The sequence below is a fragment of the Scomber japonicus genome, chromosome 24 (assembly GCF_027409825.1).
Source record: "Scomber japonicus isolate fScoJap1 chromosome 24, fScoJap1.pri, whole genome shotgun sequence".
NCBI classification, from domain to species: Eukaryota; Metazoa; Chordata; class Actinopteri; order Scombriformes; family Scombridae; genus Scomber; species Scomber japonicus.
This window is the reverse complement of record NC_070601.1, coordinates 4,858,040-4,875,190: the sequence shown is the minus strand read 5'-3', so window position 1 is coordinate 4,875,190 and position 17,151 is coordinate 4,858,040. Positions and strand designations below refer to the sequence as shown.

The 17,151-nt window shown below is 40.5% G+C and overlaps 1 protein-coding gene across 2 annotated transcripts in view; it reads left to right on the top strand.

Moving 5' to 3' along the window:
* LOC128354130 (inositol polyphosphate-4-phosphatase type I A-like) overlaps positions 1 to 17,151 on the top strand; it is a 52,732-nt gene that overhangs the window by 17,830 nt on the left and 17,751 nt on the right. For both annotated transcript variants that reach the window (XM_053314386.1, XM_053314385.1), the window contains exons 3-17: positions 4,730 to 4,976; positions 5,979 to 6,023; positions 6,377 to 6,495; positions 6,896 to 7,012; positions 7,130 to 7,209; positions 8,298 to 8,409; positions 9,049 to 9,139; positions 10,764 to 10,911; positions 11,796 to 11,926; positions 12,052 to 12,156; positions 12,287 to 12,395; positions 13,556 to 13,742; positions 13,845 to 14,060; positions 14,922 to 15,063; positions 16,270 to 16,440. In XM_053314386.1, the coding sequence (XP_053170361.1) occupies positions 4,871 to 4,976; positions 5,979 to 6,023; positions 6,377 to 6,495; positions 6,896 to 7,012; positions 7,130 to 7,209; positions 8,298 to 8,409; positions 9,049 to 9,139; positions 10,764 to 10,911; positions 11,796 to 11,926; positions 12,052 to 12,156; positions 12,287 to 12,395; positions 13,556 to 13,742; positions 13,845 to 14,060; positions 14,922 to 15,063; positions 16,270 to 16,440 (1,879 nt within the window). In that variant the 5' untranslated portion in view covers positions 4,730 to 4,870. The remainder of the gene's footprint in view (positions 1 to 4,729; positions 4,977 to 5,978; positions 6,024 to 6,376; positions 6,496 to 6,895; positions 7,013 to 7,129; positions 7,210 to 8,297; positions 8,410 to 9,048; positions 9,140 to 10,763; positions 10,912 to 11,795; positions 11,927 to 12,051; positions 12,157 to 12,286; positions 12,396 to 13,555; positions 13,743 to 13,844; positions 14,061 to 14,921; positions 15,064 to 16,269; positions 16,441 to 17,151) is intronic.

Below are 17,151 nucleotides of genomic sequence, written 5' to 3'. Positions count from 1 at the left end.
GGATATTCTGTTTTGTCCTGAGAGCCCTCAACCCCAAAAATATCAGATTTATTATCATAAAAGACGAAAGAAACCAGAAAATATTCACATTTAAGAAGCTGGAAGCAAAAAGCTTTTTTCCCTTTAAAAAATGACTGAAATCAATGAGATTATTGAAATAGTTAATATAATAAAAAAATAATGTTTAAAGTAGTCAAAATATAAATGATATATTTCAGATTTTTTCCTTATCTGAATTAAAAGTTAAGGATAGAGGGTCCTATGAAGCCCTTTAAGAGACATTTTGGGCAACATAAATAAGATGTATTAGACTTCTTTGGAGAGCTACAATTTATCTCTTTAGTTAAACTGTCATGCAAAGAGAAATCCAGGCACCGACAACAATTTATATCCCCTCGAAAATGGAGCAACAACTTAAGCTGTAACTCATGGACTGTATTTCTTGAATTCAACATATTTGAGTCAGAATTATGCACATCGCAGGTTCAATGAAAGGTTGAATATTTTAAATGCAACAACGATGAAATAATGTTTTAAACTTCCCCTTAACCTCCACTTACCGAACTCTATTCCTCACTACCGCACACACACACACACACACACACACACACACACACACACACACACACACACACACACACACACACACACAGTGACCTCTGGTTCTCTATTTACTTGCTAGTGTCTTTCACCATCAGCACAACACTCAGGCAACTCAGCTAAAAGGCCCAACAGGCTGACAACCGTGTGTGTGTGTGTGTGTGTGTGTGTGTGTGTGTGTGTTTGTGTGTGTTTGTGTGCGTGTCAGCATGCTTTTACGAGACCTCTCTATTCACCCCACTTCCATCTAATCACAGAAGTGTACTTGTGTGTTTCTGTCTCTGCCTCCAACTCTGCTGTCACCTCTCATATATTGTCACATAAATAATGAATAACTGCAGGTTGCTCCAGGTATTAAACTGTGTTGTTGCAAATCTCTAAAAATCCTCCCCGTGTCCTCGGCCAATGTTTGCAGTAAAGTTATGCATTCAGGTACATCGTCCTCTATCCAGAAGCCTGCAGGTATAGCAGTGACAGATGTAGGGCACACGTATGAGCCGACCGAAATGGGGCGTTTCAGGCTCTGCTGCCAGGAGATCTGCGGCGGACCACATATCAAAAAGTAGGCCACCAACTAATAACCCAGAACCACAAATTAGGATGAGATCACTGGGCAGGGGCTTATTTTTAAAAGATGCATCCAGTTTTTTAGACAACAGACTCACAGAAAAGCTGATTTATACTTCATGTGAATGGCATGAGTTAGGAATGAAATCATATATTTTAACCCTCCTCTTGTCCTCAGGTCAAGGAAGGAAGGAAGGAAGGAAGGAAGGAAGGAAGGAAATGAATAAGGACGTAAAGAGGAAGGAATTTAGGAGAGAAGGAACGGAGGAAGGAAAGGAGGAAGGGAGGAAAGGAGTAAGGACGAAAAGAGGAAGGAAGGAAGGAAGGAAGGAAAGGAGTAAGGACGAAAAGAGGAAGGAAAGGAGTAAGGACGAAAAGAGGAAGGAATTTAAGAGAGAAGGAAGGAAGGAAAGAAAGGAGTAAGGAGGGAGGGAGGGAGGAAGGACGGAGGGAGGGAGAGAGGAAGGAAAGGAGGAAGGAAGGAAGGAAGGAAGGAAGGAAGGAAGGAAGGAGTAAGGAGGATGGAAGGAGGAGGGAGCAAAGAAAGAGGGGAGAAGGGGAAGAATGAAGGAAAAATTAAAGAAAGAGGGAAGAAGGAAGGAAAGAAGGAACAGTCAAAAGAGAGACGGGGACGTACTCTAATTCTGACCTAAACCTGAATCACTGAGCTACACTTCTCCGACAATGAAATGGAGCACGATTCCACTGAAATAGCACCACAGAGATCTCCATCTGTGTATCGTCTTAACTAGACCGCGGTGCTTCTCCATTTGAGCCAGCATGGCGTCCCTTTGCCCGTAAATAGGCTAATTGGTCTTTTTAACAAAAATGGGACAGAAAGACTCTTAGTGGGACAGTCGCTCACGTGCACCGGCCGAAACCTTTAGGGAAACGTCTCTCTCAGAATGATTTGGAGGAAATGGAGCAATAAAAACTAATAGGTTTGAGGAGTGGGAGGGAGCTGGATGTAGATGAACAGACCTAAACAATGAGGATAAAGGAAGAAAAAAACAAGAGAGCAAGGGACATGAGGAGGAGGAGGAGGAGGAGGAGGAGGGGAAGACAAAAAGTGTGGAGGACCTGAAGGATAAACCTACAGTCTCTTAGCAACATCAACATATGCAGATACTTGCTTGTCTTAGCGAGCTTTAAAAAAAAAAGGCATGAAAAATGCAAATATGGAAGTTTTTAAGTGGGATGCAGATAAGATGTTCTGGCTTCAGTTTTGTTAACCTGTTCAATGCTATAATTTGTCATTTTGAGAGAGGGATCCTTCCTCTGTCACTCGTCTTGAGGTTTATTCCAATTTTTTGCCTCATTAACCCTCCTGTTGTCCTCAGGTCAAAGAAGGAAATGAGGAAGGAGGAAAAGAGGAAGGAAGTTAGGAGAGAAGGAAGGAAGGAAGGAAGGAAGGAGGAAAAGAGGAAGGAAGTTAGGAGAGAAGGAAGGAAGGAAGGACAGGAATAAGGACGAAAAGAGGAAGGAAATAAAGAGAGAAGGAAGGAAAGGAGGAAGGAAGGAAGGAAGGAAGGAAAGGAGTAAGGACGAAAAGAGGAAGGAATTTAGGAGAGAAGGAAGGAAAGGAGTAAGGAGGGAGGGAGAAAGGAAAAGAGGAAGGCAGTAAGGAAGCAAGGAAGGATGGAAGGAGGAGGGAGCAAAGAAAGAGGGAAGGAGGGGAAGAACTCAGGACAAATTAAAGAAAGAAGAAGAAGAAGGAAGGAAAGAAGGAACAGTCAAAAGAGAGACAGGGTCAGTTTGACCTGGGAGAACGGCACAGGGGTTAAAGACATTTTAAAGATGTTTTAAGGGAATTTTTCCTTATTTGAATTAGAGATATCTCTCTCTTTTTCCATTTCCTAAGCTTCCCATCTTCCTAACTCACCTCTTACTTCTGCTTTGTATCTTCTCTTCCAGTTAAGATACTTGCACTAGCAGCAGCAGCAGGATTAAACAGAGATTAAAAGAAGAGTTTTAGCAGAGGAATAGAAAATACAATAAGTTAAATAAACCAGCTGAACATCTGACTGTGTAGGTGTCAACGAGACTACTTGACCCTCTAATGATTACTTTCTGTCTTTCCTCTCTCTCTCTCTCTCTCTCTCTCTATCTCTCTCTCTCTGTCTCTCTCTCTCTCTCCTTCTCTTTCTCTTCACCTCTCTCATTCTCTCTCTCTCTCCATTTCTCTCTCTCTCTCTTCAACTCTCTCTCTCTTTGTCTCTCTTCAACACTCTCTTTCTCTCTCTCTTCACCTCTTTCTCTCTCCACCTTTGTCTCTCTTTCTCTTTCTTCACCTCTCTCTTTCTCTCTTCACCTCTCTCTCTCTTTCTCTCTCTTCACCTCTCTCTTTCTCTCTTCACCTCTCTCTCTCTTTCTCTCTTCACCTCTCTCTCTCTTTCTCTCTCTTCACCTCTCTCTCTCTCTCTTCAACTCTCTCTCTCTTTGTCTCTCTTCAACACTCTCTTTCTCTCTCTCTTCACCTCTTTCTCTCTCCACCTCTCTCTCTCTTTCTCTCTCTTCACCTCTCTCTTTCTCTCTTCACCTCTCTCTCTCTTTCTCTCTTCACCACTCTCTCTCTCTCTCTCTCTTTCTCTTCACCTTTCTCTCATTTTCTCTCTCTCTCTCTCTCTCTCTCTCTCTCTCTCTCTCTCTCTCTCTCTCTCTCTCTCTCTCATGTGTGGTGTCTTGTGCCAACTTCTCTTCCCTTTCTGTGTCTTGTTCCTTATTTCTGTTCTCCTCACACTTTCGTATTGACCGCCGGAATTCATCAGAATCTCGTAGTCAATACTTTCATACCACTGAAAAATGTGTTTATTCTGTGTCGCAAGTGCCCATAAACAATGTCTTACACTTCCTGTAGGCATGTTAAGAGTAATTCAAATGTCATATTGTCCTTTTTGACTTTTTTATGGTTGTATTTTTAACTTTTACAAATGATATTTCTTTATTTCTCTCGCTTCTTTCTATGTTATATATTTGAAATGTGCAAAAATCACACCAAACTAGGCACCAGTAATAAATAAATGAACTAGAGGTCGACAAAAACTGGATTTTTTAATCTAATATTGACATGTGTCAGTGGCCTTGATGGTTTTTAATAGATAATCTGTGTTCATAGTATAAAAGATGCTATTACACAACAATATTTGAATTTACTTTACTCTGTGTTTCTACATTCAATCCATAATTTTACATTTTAACATCCATTATTAGAAGCTTCAATATTAAGAAGGAAAAAAGTTTTAAATCTAGAGGAAGCACAATCAAGTCTAAACAAATATGCAGACAAACCCAATATTTGCTAATAATATAATAATATCTCCCTGCAAATGTATTGAACAGGCTCTTGTATCAACACAGAAGACACCTGAAGAGGGAATAGAGTAAATGTTGAACAATTTGCACAGATTTTAGAAAACACAGGAATTTAAATAATGTGTAAATGTCAAGCGAAGACAAAGATTGTTTTATTTAATTCCTTAGTTCCTTAAAAAGCATGAAGAGTCCTGTTCCTTTATCTAACATCCCTCCCTCCCTTTTTCTCTCCTGTCTGCTTTCCTTCCAGAGAGGTTGAGCCGCTCTCTCCGGAGCAGCCGTGGATCTCGGCGGACAGAGGGGCACATCACCATCACATGGGAGTGCGTGACTGCGTGTGTGAGGGTGTGTGTTCAGGCCTCCTGCCGTCGCCCGCTCTCCGCAGACAGGCATGGCGGGGGGCAGAGAGCACGGCTCCCGGACACAGCGGCCGTGGTCCGTCTACCGGGCAAACACATTCGAGCTGTCCAGCGAGATGATTGGCTTAGCTCTCGCAGGTGAGGGACGGCAGTTATTAATCTGTACACATCTGTAATAACACCTCTGTAATAATAGTAATACTTATTAATATGTTTTATAACCTTATTATTTAAACTATTACTGTTATTACATACGTTTATGTAATCTATGGCTGTATGATCCTTTTGCTCATTTTTATTCTTATTATACTGATATTTAGTTTATTTATTTATTTATTTTGATTTGTTTATGAATGTGTTTATTAGTTTTCTTGTTTAATAATGTAGTATTTTTTGTTTTCTGTTAAATATTTGTTGAATTGTACTCTGTCTTATAAGATTTCTTCAAAAACAACAAAGTACATCTGAAAGAGTTGCTCCTCATTCAATCTTTAAAACATTTTATAAAGCATACGATATATAATATATAATATATTTTATAACACTACTTGCTTCATAAGTAACATAGATATACATAAAATCTTTATTTTTAGTTAATTGTTATGGTCAGATTAAAAAGATTTGTCAAGCTTAATATTATAAAGATGTTGCTTCTATAAAGTTGATTGAATAAAACAAGGATTCACATGCAATTAAATTTAGTATAAACATAAATAAATAAATAAAATTAATGTGGCAAATACTTAAACAAATCAATAGATAGTTTATATTTAATTCAATAATTTAACACATATGGGCAAAGTATAACAACAGCCTGCCATTAACGCTGGTTTCGAGCAGCATCACTAAACCTAATATTACACACTTAGTGGTTACTACCCGCACACACACACACACACACACACACACACACACACACACACACACTCACACACACTCTTCTGGCTGTGTATTACACTTGTGTGGGAGCCAACAGCCTCTTCAACCACAGTTGCCCTGAATCTGGCCACAACGAGGCCCGAGTGCTCCTCATCATCTGTCAATATTTCACTCTCAGATTACCGTCACCCGCAGCTCTCGTAGTTATTTTTTATATTTTTAGAAGTCTAACGTTTTGCTGACGTGTCGATTCTGTTCCAGGAAATAGTCAGGACCCAGATGAACCTGTGCTGGAGTTCAGCGTGGGTGAGTAACGCTTATATCCACTGAAGTGCTTACTTACTGTATTTAGCTGATGCTATCATCCAGAGCCAATTGGACTGATCAATAATTTATAGCTGATTCATTTAATTCATCACTTCCAATCTTTCAGTGGGATCGTCATCATGATGAAGGGTAGCGAGTAACAACATGTGATTCTGTGAAATGTGAAATTAAGTGAAATTAAAATTGTTTACAAGATAATCAGTGTTCTTGAAACCACTACATGGGTTTCACATTGCCTATTTATATGCCGCTTGGCTCGTCTAGTATTGACTGTGTGTGTATGTGTGCGTGTGCGTGTGTGTGTGTGTGTGTGTGTGTGTCGTCTTGGCCAGCCTGCACAGACCTAGTGACTCCAGCTATGGATCGAAAACCCAACAGCTTTGTAGCAGTGAGCTGTACGACACCGCCGCAGGCCTTCTGGACCAAACACGCCCAGACTGAAGTCATAGAGGTGTGACTCCTTACACACACACACACACACACACACACACACATACACACATACACACACACACAGCTAATCTCCTATCTTAAGTGAAATAGCCTCCGTTTTGTGACGTACTGTGGCATAATTTGGAAACAGAGTTGATCAAATTATTCAGCAATTTAATTTAATCACTCAGAAGGACGGTTGCTATGGGTAACCACAGCAACACTGATTAAATGAATACATTAGCTGCTCTTACCCACTTTTATATGATGGGAGAGGTTAGCTGGTCGCCCCAACTCACACTTTGATTGGATTAAATCCCAATAAGTTATCAAAGAGAGGTGTTTTATTTCTTGGAAACTATATTTTTAATAAAATTTGTCATGTCATGAGTCAACGATTACATCCCCTTTGTCAACAGGGCACCAGTAACCCCATCTTCCTCAGCAGCATCGCCTTCTTCCAGGAGTCAAACATCACCCATCAGACGCAGGTTAAACTGGCCGTCTACGACGTCAAGGACCGCTCCCAGGGAACGGTATGATGTTGATTTATATGATTTCATTGTCCAACTCCATCCTAAACCAGATGTAGAAACAGCTGTATGTGAACATCAATGTAAACAGTCGTCTGTCTCTCTCTCTGTCTTTGTTAGATGTATATGTTGGGCTCGGCACTTTTTCCTGTGAAGGAGATGTTGCAGGACAAGACCCATAAATTACAGCTTGAACTAAGGTAACACACACACACACACACACACACACACACCCTCCTTCAGCGTGTCACATGACCACACATGATTTTAAACTACTTATCATATTATCGCTAAGACATCTGGGTCTTTTAGCCGCTGAGTTATGTACAGATTACTGAGGTGGTAATATCACTAATGAACATTTCTTTTCATTCTTGAGGCATTTGAGTTGTAAAAACTTTATCTGTAAGAAATGTTGGTTCATATTTATGGTTCACAATATGAAAGTTCATTAACCCTCCTGTTGTCCTCGAGTCAAGGAAGGAAGGGAGGAAGAAGGAAGAAAAGGAGGGAGGAAGGAAGGAAGGGAGGGAGAAAGGTAGGAAGGAAGGGAGGAAGGAAGAAGGAAGGAAAGGAGGGAGAAAAGGAAAGAAGGAAAGGAAGGAAGGAAGGACGGAGGAAAGAAGGAAGGTAGGAGGGAGAAAGGAAAGAAGGGAGCAAGGTAGGGAAAGAAGAAGAAAGAGAGAAGGAGGGAGGGAGGAAGGAAGGAAGGAAGGAGGGTAGGAGGGAGGGAGGAAAGGAAGGACAGAAGAAGGAAGGTAGGAGGGAGGGAGGAAAGGAAGGAAGAAGGAAGGAAGGAAGGAAGGTAGGAGGGAGGGAGGGAGGAAAAAGGAAGGACAGTAGGAAGGAATGAAGGGAGGAAAGAAGGAACAGTCAAAACAGCTGGTTTCAATTTGACCCGGGAGGACGACAGGAAGGTTAAAGCAGCAGCTTTAACCTTCCTGTCGTTCCTGTGCAGCTATCAGTGAAGTGACAACATCACAGTAGTACCACAGGGGAAGGAACTCTGAGTTGTTACATGATCTAAAACCACTGAAACTGAAAGCAAGTGCACCTGAAATGTTATCATTAACGCCCCATTGCAGTTAAACTAAGATACATTTGGCCAAAGCTTTAAAACAGGAAGTTGAACTATAAACTGCTGCGGGAAGTTAAAGCGCTAATTTTACAGTTTCATTTTCTTTTCCAAATAAGTTTGATTAATCGTCTGATTGCTGGTAATTTCCTGGAAGATTTAAGGAATTGAAAGTTGTAAATAAAGATCTCTATGATTTCTTTGAATTAACAGATCAGCGGAAAACAAGCGAGTGGGGGACATCACCGTGGCTGCGTGGCAGATGGAGGAGAGAGCGGATCAGAGGATGTCGGTCGGTCGCCTGCCAGACAGCATCAATGGCCGGGTAGGAGTCTGGGAAGGACTGGACATCAGTTTTTTTTAATTTTCCATATGTACAGAGGATCTATTGTATGCATATAAGGAATTAAGTGCCATAGCTGGTTTTAATGGTACTATAATAATGTGTATCTAGTCTTCCAGTTCAGCCTCGACAGCTAAAAAAACAGATTTGATTTGGATATTTACAATGAAAGATTCAAATTAATTTATGGCTATAAACTCCAAATATTGTTTTAAAGTGTGAATCAGTCCAGAATATACATTATAATTTGATCATTTTAAGATTTTTGTAGCTATGAGTGACATTTCCAGCAGTTTCTGAACAGATGCAAGATTCAGTTTCATGTGCAACTCGGAGACTTCCTGTCTGTGTGCATAAAGCTGTATTATTTAAATAGAAGTCACATCAGCTGCTTTATTAAATAATAAACCTGTCACACACCCGAGCATGTTAACATGGTAGTTAAATGGTTCATTACAGTGGATTTTAGTTAGTGTAGGAGCATTGTTAGTGTTGTGTAGGTGAGTGTAGGTTTGAAAAGAGTGGACAGTAGACGGAGGTGGTTGTTGTTAAATAGCTGTGTAATATTGGGTGTGTGTGTGTGTGTGTGTGTTTGTGTGTGTGTGTGTGTGTGTCATGTAGACTATGCTGCCTGTTGACGAAAGCCTGACAGAGTCGATGGGAATGAGAATCAAGTACGCCTCGCTATGCAAAGACACACTGCTGCGATCAGGTATGACGGGCTTTAAATCCACAGGTCCAGCTCACCTTCATGCATCTGCACTGATTTCTTTGTGAGGGGTTTTTTGCCCCAACCTACAAAGTTAGAAGGCCTTTCTATTTAGGCTAAAAGTCAGAAATGTGTTAGATTTGGATGCAATTTGGTCGAGTGGAAAACCTAATTTCCTCTAAAGATCCCACCCCAATGTTTGCAGCATTATTGAGTGATTAAGCTTTGAGACTTTTCCATTTGTATTATTTATCTCAGTGCAAGTACCAAAGTACCAAACACACTGAAACTGGAGAATCACTGATTGGAGAGATTTCTTGAGAGATAAGGCACTGGAGACGAGACACGCAGACCACAAGTGGAGCTTCAATTAGGCTGGTTTAATAATCAGATGAGGAGAAAAGCACACAGAAGCTGTTCACAACTCCAGCAGGGTTTAAATACTCTTCTGATCAACATCAGGAATGTCACCTTTAACCTGTCCGCCGCTCTTCAGGCTCTTTTCTTTAACCTGCCACACATATCAGTCATAAATCTCTTGGTTCTTTCAACTCTTAGATCAGCAGATAGGGATAAACACATTCATAGTTTCCAGGATTGGCCGACCCTAAATTCCTGACCTTACAAACACAAAAATTAAGTCAATTAGTAGATTAAACATCTTAAAGAGTAAAGGTAATTAAGTCATAACGATAGATTATACTTATTAAAAGTAAATCACAATGTCTTTATCATATAAAGAGACATCTGTGGAATAACCTCACAGTTAACAAACAATTAAGAAATCAGAAGTAGAATAAAATAAATAGACATGAATATCACATTAAGCAAGAGCTAATCATGCAATCCTTAACTATTGAAAAGGATTCTCTGCTTTATAGCTGTCTGAAATGTGCAAACACATCTGGGAAGCTCCTAACTTCAATAAATCTTCTATATGCTTCTTCATATCAGTCAAAAAATGGATTTTACTAAACTGAATCTAAACCTTTCCCACCTCAGCCCTCCTTCTCCCTCTCATTTATTTTCTCCTTTCTTCCCGTCCTCCATCTCTCTTCCCCACATGGCTCCGTGTTTACTGATACATCAGACTCTGAATCTGATTAAGAAGTAGAAATATATTGATTGTCACCGCCGAGCGGGAGGGATCAGTTTACTTCAGGGATAGATTGCTGTTCTGAAAATAACACACTTGAAATGTTTGAGAGGGTAAAACAACATGTGTGCAGTAAGAAAAGGAAGAAAACCACTTAACCCTCCTGTTTTCCTTGAGTCAAGGAAGAAAGGGAGGAAGGAAGGAAGGAAGGGAGGAAGAAGGAAGGAAGGACAGAGGGAGGGAGGGAGGGAGGGAGGGAGGAAGGAAGGAAAGGTGGGAGGGAAAGAAGGAAGGGAGGAAAGGAAACAAGGAAGGGAGGAAAGAAGGAAGGAGGAACGAGAGAGGAAGGAAAGAAAGAGAGAAGGAGGGAGGGAGGAAAGACAGACGGAAGGAAGGAAGGAAGGAAGGAGGAACAGTCAAAATAGACGGGGTCAATTTGACCCGGGAGGACGACACCAAGGTTAAAAAAACTACCTTTACAAAGAAAAATCCAAATCTAATCCCGACTAATCCAGTTTTCTGTGGTTTCAGTGTTCGGAGGCACGATGTCCAGGATGTACCGCTTCCCTACGACCGATGGGAACCACCTACGGGTGCTGGAGCAGATGGCTGAGAGCGTCCTGTCGCTGAACATTCCCAGACAGTTTGTCAAACTCCTGCTGGAGGAGGACACAGCCAGGTACAAGCACACATTTACATTTCTAACGTTCAGCCGAGTCTGTTCTTCCTGCTACATTAGAATAGACGTTCGAGTGATTGTGACCTTTGAAAAACTTTGGCAGTGCTGCATCTAAAAACTGAGATGCTCCTGATTTACTTAATCTGGGAAAAGCCAGCAAATGAGCTCATTTAACACTATTTTATTTATGTGATTTATAGTAGCGGATTGGCTTGTGTGAAAGGCAGTAGAGTACACTATATCAAACCTCTGACTCAAGTTGCCTCTACCCCATTTATGGAAAACTGTCAAAGACATATCTGACCTCGGCTGCTATAGCAACACTATCAGAGTGCCTTTTGTTTTCCCCAAAAGGAGCAGACTCACTGCTTACCACTATCTCAAGGGGAGACAGTGTCTAAACCCTTCATTTGGTGAGGCCTTGCTATGACCACAAAGCCCAGTTTGACCCAGTGCATATTAATGATATTATAGTGATTTTTGAATTTTTAAATATCTCGTATGGAGCTGCAATGCTTGTTTCAATGCTTGATATGATGAAGACTTTTTTCCTTGTCTTCAATTATAGTAAATAAAATATTTGGGAGCATTTGAAAGCATTAGATGACGTCTATTGCAGCTGTTAAAATCATATGACTGGCATTCACGGCATTTTTTCAGTGTTAAATGATGTTTTATTCAGCAAACCACTAATTAATTAGTCGAGAAAATTAATCTACTAATCTAGCATCTACCTTTCTTCAATGGTCTCTTTTAACCAACTCAGCAGCTTGTAGATGCAGAAAATGTATTGGAAGTAGTTTAAAATGTATCTTCTGACTTTTATACACATATTTCTCCTCAATAATGCTTTTTTTTCCTATTTTTACTTTCTCCCTCTGCAGAGTGTGTGAGCTAGAGGAGCTGGGAGAGTTATCCCCCTGTTGGGAAAACTTGCGGCGACAGATTGTCTCTCAGTACCAGACCATAATACTCGCGTACCAGGCAACACTGTCTGACCTCAGTGACTACAGAGGTAAGTGTCTGCAGAGGTTTGGGATGTCTCCATGGCTCCTTGTCAGTTGATAAAACAGAAAAAGTGTAAAGTGAGCTACCACTAAGTTTCCCTGCTCCTTTCTCTCTCTGCCCACTGCACATCAGGTCCATCATTCAAAGCCAGTAACCTGAAGGCAGAGAGGAAGCTGGAGTTCATGCCAACCAACCTACACGTACAGAGGATGAGAGTTCAGGATGAGCTGGGCTTCGGTGAGGCATCGCAAGCTGCCGTACTGGACTCACATACACAGCCACACATATAAAATCACACACTTTTATTGTCACTATTCAATTTCTGACATTTTTGTAGCAGCATTTCATTTCAATTCTCCCTCTCCAGAGCACACGTATGATGTAATAACAATCGGAGCTCCAGCTGCTCACTGCCAAGGCTTTAAAAACAGCGGCCTGAGGAAACTCATCCAGAAGTTTGAAGAGGCAAAGAAACAGTAAGTAAACAGAGGGGCGGGCTCGGAAAAAAGGGAGTTTTAACTGAAAACAATGACCCTCAAATAAGAACATAAAATCCAAAAAATGCATTTGCATGCTCAACCACAGTGATATAATTTTATTTATTGCATCATTCATCATTTTACTGTTATTGTTTCAAATCGTTGAAATTCAATTGATCCAATTGAAATAATTTTGCGTGAGAAGTTTTATCTACTTTGATTTTGCTGCCCTTTGGTCATTTTTACATTAAATTAATGCATTGTTTCTTCAACTGTTGCGTTATTTCTCCAGTTCGGTATTATGGCTTCCTCTTAATTTTGTTTTTGTTACTTTTTCGATCAGCGTATATGAGGAGGGATGGTGAGTTGTTGCACTGCTTTGCTTGTTTTCATTTGTTTGTTCACGGTTTGCCTCTCACTGCCTTGCTCCACCTCAAACGGATACGTCCGTTGTTTCGTTACGTTGTCAGTGTACAAGAGTACGTTTAATGACTTTCACGCTTTGCAGATGAACACGTGAGTAGGTAATGAAATGCTGCTCACATAAGACATCACACAGCGTATGTTAACAGCAACACATGATGCATTTGTATTAACAAAAATGTGTGTTGTTCTACACGGAGCACACTGATACTGAAACTAGACATTTTATATCACAGTACACCAAGTGTTGAATACTGCTCATTTTTTAAGTTCAGTAAAACATTTTCAATTGGAGATACTTTAATATTAGTGTTTAATCATTCCTAGTGATTCTTTGATCCTCGTGCCAAAATATCTGAATTTTTAGAGTGAGCGGTATCACCTTCAGATCTGTTTACTGAAGTCAGTTTCATGTTGTCTTTGTCTTTATACTTGTATCATTTTCCCAAGCTACTGATTAGGATTGTTGTTAAGAACAGGCATGTGCATGCAAAGCTACGTCTATGTATGTAAATGTTTTAAATGTAGTATTTGAAATATATTTTTAAATATTGAATCATGAACAGCACATTACAACTCTTCCCCTTAATGGATGTATAGCATTTTGAAATAGACCTAAAGATAAAAGCTCCATGAGTCAATAGTCAACTTTTTAAGAGGATATAAGAGTGTGTCATCAGTGTAGAGTCACATACAGGCCTGCTGCTAAAACAATATGTCTTTACCTTTTGCAGCAGTGCCCTGTCTAGTTCACAGTCCATCGTCTACATACCACAGGACATCGTCCGAGCCAAAGAGATCATCGCCCACATCAACACACTGAAGACTCAGGTCAGCTATTACGCCGAGAGGCTTTCCAGAGCCGCCAAGGACCGATCTGCCAGCGGACTGGAGAGGACGCTCGCCATTCTGGCTGATAAGGTATTTTAATTTATTATTAATGTTTAATTTACATTGTTTTGGTCTCACATTCCTCATCAGATCAGATAATAATGCACGGATACCTTTCCCTCTCCCGCTCAGACTCGTCAATTGGTGACAGTATGTGACTGTAAGCTGCTGGCTTCAGCCATTCAGGCCCTGAACGCAGCACGACCTGAGTACATCGCCTCCAAAGCGTCCCCCTCAGCCGACTCAGAACAAGTAGTCCTGCGTAACGACCAGGACACGCTGCTAGCCAAGTGGAGCGGTAGCAACAGCCGATCCTCGCTGCATGTGGACTGGCATGAAGAGGAGTGGGTAAGTTCATGATAGTCAGGAAACGCCATTAATCTCACAAAAATACAGTTTTAATGAATGTTAAGACTCATTTAGATGTAACTCATTGTCTATGCTGAGGTTTAAAATCACAGTCCGTCATTTCACTGATTCCCTAATAAAAAAACATATCAGAGAGACATCTTGTTTAATATTTTAATTCCATGGATATGCTAAATTTCAGAGTACAGTCTCCTTGAATGTGCCTTCAGTTCAAAATGGTTGCAGTCTTTCTAAATGCTTCTATCCTTTTAAACTGAGACACGGCCACTATAACATATATCCATATTCATATTTTCCCCTGTTTTTTATACTATAAGCTACACATACTATATTTTATCATTGCTGTATATGTGATAGAATTAGTCCAGACCATCAGTGGTTGGGCCTCAGTATCTCCAGACAGCTGAAGAGTTTGTAGTTATGTAATGAAGTACTACATTTCCTCCGATTACATGAATCTTTGTTAAGCAAAAGTGTGGCATGCTCCCTCATTTGCATCCTTATGTAATTCATCTCCCCTCTTGTGCATCTTCTTTTCCCGTCTGGTTCAAACCTAATTCCCTGCTGTAATGTCTGTAATCCCTCTTAATAACCTTATTCAAATTTTTTTCCCAATGAATTTTAATGTCTGATCTCTGTCGTATGTTTTTTTTTTGCCTATATGCAAGAAAGAAATATAACACATTTAACATACATTTCTCTCTCTCTCTCTCTCTCTCTCTCTCTCTCTCTCTCTCTCTCTCTCTCTCTCTCTCTCTCTCTCTCTCTCTCTCTCTCTCTCTCTCTCTCTCTCTCTCTCTCTCTCTCTCTCTCTCTCTCCTTCTGTGGCTCTACTTTCAGGAGAAGGTGTGGGTGAATGTGGATAAATCTCTGGAGTGCATCATCCAGCGTGTTGACAAGCTGCTTCAAAAGGAGAGGAGACCCAGCGTCGGCAGTCAGGACAGCAGCCAGACTGACCTGCAGGCGGCCGGCAGTAAGAAAGGTAACGCACACACACACACACACACCAAAAAACATACTTCTTATTGTCACTGCCATTCTTTTACTTTTAATGTGATGCAACGTTTAAATTGACTATAGACTATGTTAAGTTCAAGATAAGATTGTTCACCACATAGAAGAGGTATACATCATCTGAAAGCTGAGAGCCTGAAGATTAATTGGGAGCTGCAGTTCAGCACTGTGTCAAGTTTCACTGTAGCTTTGAAACTGAGCTGGCTAAAGCCTCTGAAAGACAGTAATGTCAGCCGAGGGCGCAGACACCCTCAAGGGTCTCTGAGGGTAAAATAAAGATAACAGTTTTACAACACTCTTCATTTTTGGGCCATTCTGTTTCCTCCTTGCTGATTTAATTAGTTTTATTGTGTTTTGTTGTTTTTTCTAAACCCCTTAAAGTCTGTGTAAAGTAAGAATAAATATATGTTCTGAGTTTGACATATCACAGAAACGTGTGTTGTTAACCACCCTGCCAAATTTGAATGATTTAAAAAATCGCCAAATATATGAAATTAGGCTTCAAAGTTGTGTAAAAATCAGCCTCTTTCTCTGCTACCAAACGCTGTGGGAGTGTCCGAGGAGTCCGCTGAAACCCCGCCCCCTACCAAGTGTCACCTGTCAATCAAAAAGTCACCACCTCATGGGCGCTACATCTGAGAGCTTTCTGCTGCTAACTCAGCTGCTAGCTTGGCAGCTAACTCAGCAGCTAACTCAACTGCTAGCTCGGCGGCTAACTCGGCGACTAGCGCGGTGACTAATTCAGCTAACTGGCTAACTGTAGACTGTAGTAGTAGTAGTGTGTGCTGAATGTATTTATACCTCTACAGCAGCAGGGGCGGGTTTATGCTAATCACTAAATCCTGAACACAGAAATCTTGAAACACAGTTTGTGAAGCCTAGCTCCACAATTCAAATCTAAATGGTTGAAATGATTTTTACGCCTTTTTTAGAAATACATTTACGACCTATTTAATGTGTTTAGAAGAAAATGTCTGAATTCACTTTACACGGTCTTTAACACTGAAAAGTCAAATGCAACTTCAGCTGTTTATAGTTAATAACAGTAAACTAAATATAAGTAATACGACACCCTGCATTTAAACAAATTACTATGAAAAGTGAAGCTGACGTCTAACAATAATTGACATTAAATAAATCAAAAATGTGCGTTGCCTTGTATGGCTGTGAAAAGGTGAAGAAAAAAGACGAGCTTTCTGGATCAACCCAGGAAGTACGTCACAGGAATCACCACCACCACCATCATCATCACCTCCTCCGCCATCATCATCATCATCATCATCCTCATCTGCTTTGTCCAACCTTTCCTCTGCACGTCCTCCCAGCCCTGAACAAGACACCACAGGTTTATTATTTTTTCTTTTTCTGCTTCTTCTGTTACCCCCTCCATTTTCCATCAATTTTCTTTTAGTTGCACAGTTTTAATTCGCTCAGGAGACTCGATTACAGCTCCGACAACACCGATGCAGCTCTTAAATATCGGTCCATTAAAAGTCTCCCTTTTGATTTTTTTCAATCCTTCACCTCATCTGACATTTTTCTAAAATCTAAAAGCTCTTTATCTATCGTGTCAACATCTGTGCCAAATGTTAAATACTTTGTTTTGTGTGCAATCTTTGTTGCTGCTGTTGTCTTTATGGTCTGTCCAGAGTCCACAATGTTGCAGCTTTACTTCAACTGTGATCAGAAAGTTAGAAACGGCCTTTTCTCTCCAGCTTTGCCGGTCCAACGTCTGCTCTTACTGCAGCCAACCTGTCTACCAGTGATTGTATCTGAGATTTTGTGTAAAGTGTATTATGTCGTACTGGACCAGGGTCAAATATCTATTAAACAACTTATACATGCATATTTTATGGTGAGAGACATTCAAGAAGCTCTCCTGGAATCAGTCACCATTGCAGCAGCTTTCTTTAATCTCATTGTTGCTGCAATTAATTAAAAAATAGATAAGCTTAAAAGATATCCCCAGATGCTAAAAAAAGAGCCAGACATTTTTTATAGTTCATGATGAAAAGGTAAGGGTTTAATAGGTCTTTCACCCTGGTCTGCAGTGTTT